The sequence below is a fragment of the Zea mays genome, chromosome 1 (assembly GCF_902167145.1).
Source record: "Zea mays cultivar B73 chromosome 1, Zm-B73-REFERENCE-NAM-5.0, whole genome shotgun sequence".
Lineage (NCBI taxonomy): Eukaryota > Viridiplantae > Streptophyta > Magnoliopsida > Poales > Poaceae > Zea > Zea mays.
In genome coordinates, this window is record NC_050096.1 from 296,818,375 (window position 1) to 296,826,145 (window position 7,771).

At 54.4% G+C, this 7,771-nt stretch overlaps 2 protein-coding genes across 4 annotated transcripts; both read left to right on the plus strand.

Annotated features, from left to right (window-relative positions):
• The first annotated feature begins 213 nt into the window (after positions 1–213).
• Positions 214–2,232, plus strand: LOC100275981 (uncharacterized). Of its 3 annotated transcripts, none has more exons than XM_008667400.4 (5): positions 214–380; positions 463–627; positions 751–855; positions 970–1,054; positions 1,736–2,213. In XM_008667400.4, the coding sequence occupies exons 1-5, from the start codon at positions 312–314 to the stop codon at positions 1,903–1,905; spliced, it is 594 nt and encodes a 197-aa protein (XP_008665622.1). In that variant the 5' UTR covers positions 214–311; the 3' UTR covers positions 1,906–2,213. The 3 variants fall into 3 exon arrangements, 2 of the variants coding, with proteins under 2 accessions (XP_008665622.1, NP_001143357.2); NR_175401.1 differs by having other exon boundaries at positions 221–380; positions 480–596; positions 1,736–2,232; NM_001149885.2 differs by having other exon boundaries at positions 221–380; positions 480–627; positions 1,736–2,232.
• Positions 2,233–4,809: 2,577 nt separating this feature from the next.
• Positions 4,810–7,355, plus strand: LOC100285869 (uncharacterized). The gene is made up of 3 exons (NM_001158759.2): positions 4,810–5,575; positions 5,975–6,079; positions 6,692–7,355. The coding sequence occupies exons 1-3, from the start codon at positions 5,260–5,262 to the stop codon at positions 6,820–6,822; spliced, it is 552 nt and encodes a 183-aa protein (NP_001152231.1). The 5' UTR covers positions 4,810–5,259; the 3' UTR covers positions 6,823–7,355.
• The last annotated feature ends 416 nt before the right edge of the window (positions 7,356–7,771 follow it).

Below are 7,771 nucleotides of genomic sequence, written 5' to 3' on the forward strand. Positions count from 1 at the left end.
CCCTGTCGGAGTGACAGACACAGAGACTAGCTGCACTGCTTCTTGGATTTGGTATACTAGAATTTGTCCAAGTAGATTCTGCCCAAACGGCCTAACAAATTGTTAGAGGCATAGGCCCACCAACCACAACCGGTGCCGGTAACCCATCAACAGCCCGGCCCGTAAGAACTTTGAAGGCCCATCTAGCCTCCAAAGACCACCTCTCCTCCACTCCCGACGCATCTCGCCGTTCTTCGGCTCATCTGCGACGGCCGTCGTCGCACCGTACCATCACCGGACATGCCGTCTCCGCCGCGGCCGCTCGCGTCGCTATGCCGCGCCCGTCTCGTGCTCTTCCTCGTCCCGGCGCTCCTGCTGCTGCTCCCCTCCACGGCGCGCAGGTACGCCTCCTCACCCCTCCCCCGCCTTGATCCGCTCCGGCCTCCCTGTCCCCCCACTCCCGCTCCCGCTCCCTCCTGACAGGCGACAGCCCCGTGCAGCGCGGGGGACGAATCGGCGAGGGCGCTTAGCGTCGGCGAGGAGCTCGTGGCCGAGACCATGCCGCTGCGCCACGGCCGCCGGGTCTACAGGATCCACGGGCTGCGCCCGTCCGCGTGGTACGAAGTCAAGATCTCCTACCCGGCCTCCGTACGATCAGTGCCCTTCTTCCCGTGATGACAACATCGAATTCCCGTGCAGGGGTTGTAGTTAGTTTCACCGTCGCAGCATGCTCGTCGTGTCTCTGACGGCGGTGCCTGTGTCTGTCTGTAGATACCGTCGAGCTTTTCCATTCGGCTTGTGGACGACTGGGGCAGCAAGAACAGGAGGCTGCTCAACACGGAGAAGATAATTTTCAAGGCTGAGAGCAGCAGCCCGGTTAGTGTTGAATGCCGATCAGACATTGAGCTGAATTTGTCCGTCGCCTGCGGAATCTTAATGGCATTCCTTTCCTCGGTTAGGCAACAGCTTTATGTGATTGATCTGTTTCAGGTTTATGTTCTTGTCACTGTGGAACCTGAGGGCGTGGTGGCGAAGCCAAACGTGCCAGAGAGGGAGCTTGCGCTTTTTAACATTGGTACGGTAGTAGTCTCTCTCTCTCTCTCTAATCCATTCCGGTCCTCCTTTATGATATCAGAGATCAGACTAGCCAAACATGTTACAAACTTTACCAAGTCTATGTATGAGCTGTGTGAAGCTCTTGGCATTCCTGTGCAAAACCATGGGATGAACCAGCCCGTTGAGCAGCGTCAAGCATCATGCGTTTCCGAACTTGGTTCATCAACACTCATTGGTTGTTACTATACACAGCTCATCTAGGAACTGGCAGCTTTGGAAAGATCGCATGGAATCCTAATAGGCTTGACCGCTTGATGCAGTTTGAGAAGCTGAGCTTCAGCCTAATCCTACAGTACTGACTAACAATTCCTACGCATTTTACTCTGGACTTCCTTGATTCATTGATGCAAATGCCTTTTTTTTTTGTGGATGCCGTCATTGGTCCTACTAATGGATACTTTGTGAGTGAATGGTTGGGTTTTGGGTATTCCAATGCATTTGCCATGAGTTTCTTACTGTTCCCGTGTAACAAACACTAATAAGCGTCTAATCCTTGTGGACCTGGAGCTGTTAAATATTACTCCAGCTTCTATCGCCTGCCCTGCCCTGCCCTGCTCTACCAGGCATTTATGATGCAACGGCCTAAGAGGCACACTCGATCATGTCACTGACAGGTGATATCTGTTTTTTTTTCGTGCAGTTTGCGATGAGCTTATGCTCGGGATTCCACACTTTGCCTGGTGGGCTGGGATTGCAGCGCTGCTCTGCATCGTGCTGGCGGCACTGGCACCACTCGTTCTCCCGCTGCACAAGCTTCTGAGCTGCGAAGGCACGGAGCTGAGCGAAAGTGATGCCGCTAAGATGTCATGACTCGCGAGAGATGATGCAATGCAGGCAACTGTAGCGATCTTCTCCATTCCTGACGTTTCAAGCTTGGTTGTTGTACCATTGGAGTTCGGTGCTGTACGCGTGTCCACGTCAGTCCTGTATCGACGGAGTCACGGAGCGCAAGTGCTGGACCCTCAGTCTCTGTTGGTATATATATTTTTGATACGGAACGGTCGGGAGAGAGGCCTAGTTTGTTTTAGGTTCCACATGTTTCAGGTGCCGTGATAATAATAATAGGCAAGGCAAGGCACCGTCAGTTGCACGTGCGACCGAGCTGTAAAATTTGTCTCCATCTTTGCCTCTTTGGACCGGCAAATCCCCCCTCAGCTCCCCCCCCCCCCCCCCCCCCCCAACACACACACGAGGCCACGACACCTGCAGTTGCAGGCGCTGGCTCCGATCTCCGATGAAACGAAACCCATGCCGGCCGAACCGCATCTGGAGGAAACCGTTACGCGAGATCCACGAGATATGGCGTCGCTATCAGTACTCTACTCTACTCTACCAGGGCACCGTGGCCGGAAGCCGTGGAGCAAGAATTGGTTCTGCTGAGCCTCTTGAATGCGCCGATGGCAACCTCCGGTCTTCTATACCCTTCTTCTCGTGTCCCAGGGAAGATGTGGGGGGATCGGACAGCCGGGGCCTGTTGCCGAGAACCGGTGGCATGAAGGCGCGCAGTGAAGGAGAAAAGAACACGTACCGGCGCCCGGCGCGGGCTTCGCCTGACTCCGACATGAGGGCAGTCCGGCGCCAGGAAGGCAGGCACAGGCCGAGTGATCCCCACGAGCACGAGGCGCGGCTCGCGCGCCAACCGCGAACCGCCCAGTACAGCGACGCCCCCCCATCACCCGCTGCCCCCGCCTGCGTCGGCGTGGAAACCATCCCGGCCACACAATACAGACGCTGGTTACTTTGCTAACGGCTTTGAGGTGGACGGCGTGTCGTGGGAATGTGAATGTGATCGTGATCGATTGTGGGGTGCCAGTCAATCACAGTTAACATGGACCGTTGGGCGCCTGTCAAGAGAGAGAGAGAGAGAGAGAGAGAGAGAGAGAGAGAGAGAGAGAGAGAGAGAGAGATCACTTCCTGATGGCGTGCGCGGAAACATCGTCACGTAAACCACCTCTTCCAAATTCCAATAGAGATAGAGTGTAGTAGCTCTCATCATCAGCACCTGTATCTGTACGTACGTGTGGTTTGCCAAGACTTGCTGAGAGACGCACTGAAACGTACGTCTCCTCTCCCCCGGCGGCCCCCGCTGTCGATCGTCCACGACATCTGTGTAGGTGATGTCGAGAGGAGCACGAAGGAAACGTGTGTCGATCGATCGATCGATCGCGAGTCATTTATGAGCGGCGACGTGATGGTGTATCCGTCCGTCCAGAGCATCCCGAAAGCAACCAATGCAAGCTGCTACCGGTATAGATAGAGAAGTAGAAGGGAAGAGAAGACGTGTGTGCTAGTTGCAGAGCTGGGCGATCGAAAGATGAGATCAAACGACACCCAAGAACTCGGTGCACCGGGTCGATCATGGTCCATGCATGGATGGATGGTGATCGAAGGCATGGCCTGTGTATCATAGCAAAGCCAAACCAGAAAGTAGCAGCGCGGACGGAGTCAAGTAGCCTGTAGTACTGTTGGTCGTGCTGCCATATCCGCCACTGCACGAGGTGTGGATGCTACTGTACTAGTAGTAGTGTACTATTACTATTAGCGAGTCCGTACGTACATGATGCATATGCCTCCTGAAACCCAGGAGCTGCTAGCTGCTAGCTGCACCTGCACCACCAGCTGCCAATCAATCCTGGCCGGACGGGGCGGATGGGAGAGTACTGGGCCGGGGCCGGGGCCGGGGCGGACGTCGTCTTCAATGACGCTGCAGCAACAACTACTACTACTGTGATTATTGCTAACCATATATATCGTAAAACTACATGGATAGATGATTTGATTTATTGCAGCTAGCAATGGGACACAACTCTTTTACAGTGTCCACCGGCAGCGGCTACAGCTAGCGGCGGCGAGAAGCCTGCAGTGCACAAGTGCCTGCGCCGCCCGTGTGTGCTGCAGTACGCTAGGCCTAGCTACTCCGGGCGTTCCGCGTTCCGGGACACGGGAACAGTCACGGCGAGACTGGATGCATGCACGAGCAGGACGCCGACGACCCTGGCCGGTTGCTGTCCAGGTTCGTTCGTCGTCCCATGCATGCAAACGCGACACCGCCGAAGAACCAAGTGAAGCCAAGAGCTAGAAACAAAAACAAGCGACCCCTCGTCCCAACTATTCCTCCGTCCTCCCATGAACAATCCGTGACTGTGAGCCCGGCCCGGCCCGGCCGTGACCAACCAACCGAGGTAATCATGATGGCGTGCTAGCTCATCTAGGGCGTACGTACGTGCGCGCGCGCAGGGACGACGACCGGATGCGGCGGCCAGTCACAACTGCACAGCTCGCGTCCCGGTGTTCCACAGTCGTCCGATCAGCAACCATGCCACAGTGACCGAACACACATGTGTACGTATAGTATATGGGGCAGGGGCAACAGATACAAGTTAGCTTCTTGTCGTCACGTGCCGTACGTGCAAGGTCTCTGATGTTCTCCGATCCTCATCGTCTCTCCCTCCATTAGCACGCTGCGACGTGTACTATATGGTCACCGCGTCCAGGCGTTCCCCGTTCCGTTCAATAATGGATGCATGTGCCACGTCGTCGTCGTCCCCCTGCTGCTGGTGGTGCTGGAGGAGGAGTGGTCGCCGACGGTGCCAGCAACAGCGGAGCACACAATCAGGCATTCCATTCCATCCCTTCACGCCCACCCGGCCACGAGGCGCGAGCTGAGGCGTGAGGCGTGACCACGAACTGCGCACGCACGCAACGCAACGCAACGCGATCTCAGCTCCCAACCAACCTTCATCAATCCAGTACCATCGGAAGCGTACATGCATACATACCATACGTCCATACCATACGGCCGGACCACGCCCAGCAACCAATCAATAATACTCCTAGTCCGCCACCAGTCGCTCCGCCTCGGCGCCATCGCACGGAAAGCTTGCTGTTGCTGGCGACCTCGCGGCGGGGCGCCGGAGCAGCCATGCCTATAAAATCCGGGCGAGAGCACCCACCCATTCGTACCCTATCAGCCGCCTCCCCTGCCTCCGGTCCTCTCCCGCCTCTCTCTCTCTCTTGCACACACACGACGTCGTACGCGGCAGCTAGCAGCACGCACGATCGATCGCCACAGCGTACGTACTAGCACAGAGGACGACGACCGACGCCATGGCGGCCTCCTTCGCGCGCGGCGGCGTGGCAGCGGCGGCGGCGACGGCGCTGGTGATGGTGGCGGCGGTGCTGGCGGTGTCGTGGGCCGGCGTGGCCCGCGCGGACTTCGCCCAGGACCGCGCCATGTGCGCGGACCGGCTGATGGGGCTGGCGACGTGCCTGACGTTCGTGCAGGACAAGGCGACGGCGCGCGCGCCGACGCCCGACTGCTGCGCGGGGCTGAAGCAGGTGGTGGCCGCCAGCAAGCTGTGCATGTGCGTGCTGGTCAAGGACCGCGACGAGCCGGCGCTGGGGTTCAAGATCAACGTCACCCGCGCCATGGACCTGCCCTCGCTCTGCAGCAACCCCGCCACCTTCTCCGACTGCCCCAGTACGTCACGTGTGGCGTCGTAACGGAGTGCCTGTGCCGCCCCTCCTCTCTCTCTCTCTCTCTCTCTCTCTCTCTCTCTCTCTCTCTCTCTCTCTCTCTCTCTCTCTCTCTCTCTCTCTCTCTCTCTCTCTCTCTCTCTCTCTCTCTCTCTCTCTCTCTCTCTCTCTGGCTGAGTGGCTGCTGCCTCCTGAATTCCTGATGCGCTGCGCCGGCACGTACACCACCGCCGTACACACACCGCGTCTCGCTGTGTGTGCACCAATCGTTGCTCTGGTGGTCACAGCCTTTTTGAAGTTACAACACCCCATGGCCCATGCACGTGCTACAGTAGCAGTACCACCGACCAATCGATGCTTGCCTTTTTTTTTTTTGATTTGACTTTTGGATGACAACCTGCAGAGATCCTGGGCATGTCGCCCGACGCCCCCGAGGCGGAGATCTTCAAGGAGTACGCGAAGAAGCACGAGAGCAACAACGGCACCACCATTCCTGCCGCTGCAACCGGTATACTGCGATCGGCTACACATCTCCTCCTCTCTTAGTCTAACAGTGTCGCGCATGCTAAAATACTGTATAAGTTATTCTAAAATTCTCAAAGTGTCAAAGTTTTTAAAGTTTGACCAAAAAGTATATCGAGAATCATAAAAAATTACGACACATAATAGATATAGTATGAAAAAATATATTTAATGAAGAATCTAATGGTATATATTTGATATCGTAAATGTTATTACTTCATCGTATAAATTCGATTAAATTTGAAAAAACTTTGGCTCTCCAAAAATCTTGACTATATTTTGGAACGAAAAATCGCATGGGGATTCAATCCAATTGATCAGCCTCGCTGTGTTAATCCGGGAGGGACGCGGCGTGTACGATCGGGACGTGCCATGCCGCGGTGTTAATCCGCGAAAGCTACTGAAAACTACCAGTAGCCAGTAGGGTGCGCCGCCGCTGTACCGTACCGTACCGTAGCTGGGTACATATATACGGACGGGACCAACCAACAGCCGCGCCGTATTTATACTGCACTTTTCTGCATTACTGCAGTCTTCATGCACGAACTAAACACCTAGACACGCACGCTCATTCATGCATCCGTTGGCTGTGTCGCAGGCGCCGCCGCGGCGACCGGGAAGAGCACGAGCGCGGCGCCGACGGCGGACGGCGCCGGGAGGCAGCCCGGCACGGTCTTCTTCTACGTCGTGTCGGCGCTGCTCGTCTCCGTCGCGGTCCTGCTGTGCTGATGGCTTAACGGCCGGCCGCGGCAGCGCATGCATTCATGGCCGGCCGGCCGGCAGGGAGATGGAGGTGCTACTGCACGCTGCACGACTGGAAGGAAGCCCGGAGACACAATTCAAGTCTTTGAGATGAGCAAACTAAAGGACACGAGTACTCTTTTTTTTTCTCTTTCCTGTAGCCTTTTTGTGTGTGTGTGGCGTGTTGTGGGGAGTTTGTGAGACGTCGGCTTGTGCTAGTGCTGACGGTGCACCAGCGACGCAGCTCTGTACTACTTCCCAGCTGTTGGGCTGTGGCCTTCCAGCCTGGGGATTTTAATGTGGTGGCCCGAGACTGCCGACATGTCTGTCTGAATCTGATGATTCTGATCCACTATGTTGGCACATTGTATGTTTGGTTTCTTTGGTTTCAGTTTTAGTTCTCGTCTTCTTGCTTTTTTTTATTTAAAGTAATATTGTGTAAGCAACATGCATGTAACTAGAAGGACCTTTGTTTGTATACGCTTAAGAAACAGTTTCGATACTAAATTTTAGTTCCCGTCACATCGGTGGTTTGAATGCTTGTTAAAACTATCAAATATAGTCTAGTTACACAACTAATTACACAGATTATAATCAAACGGCATAACGAATCCATTAAGCTTAATTTATTCATGATGTATCCATGTATGTTATAATAAATATTTGCTAATCGTGATTAATTAGGTTTAATAAATTTGTTTCGCTATTTAGTCTTCATTTGTATAATTAGTTTTGTAGTTTTAAGCGGCATTGAAACTAACATGATTCGAAATGGTTCTCACTTACAAAGAATGTTTGCTGCCGATGGGAGAATGGTAAATCATGTATATGGTAATTCTTTTGGTCTAATTGGTTCAACTATAGTTTTCTGAAATCTAATTCTAACTGTGAGATATGAGAAAGTTGATGTAAACTGGCAGTCGTACAAAAGCTAAAA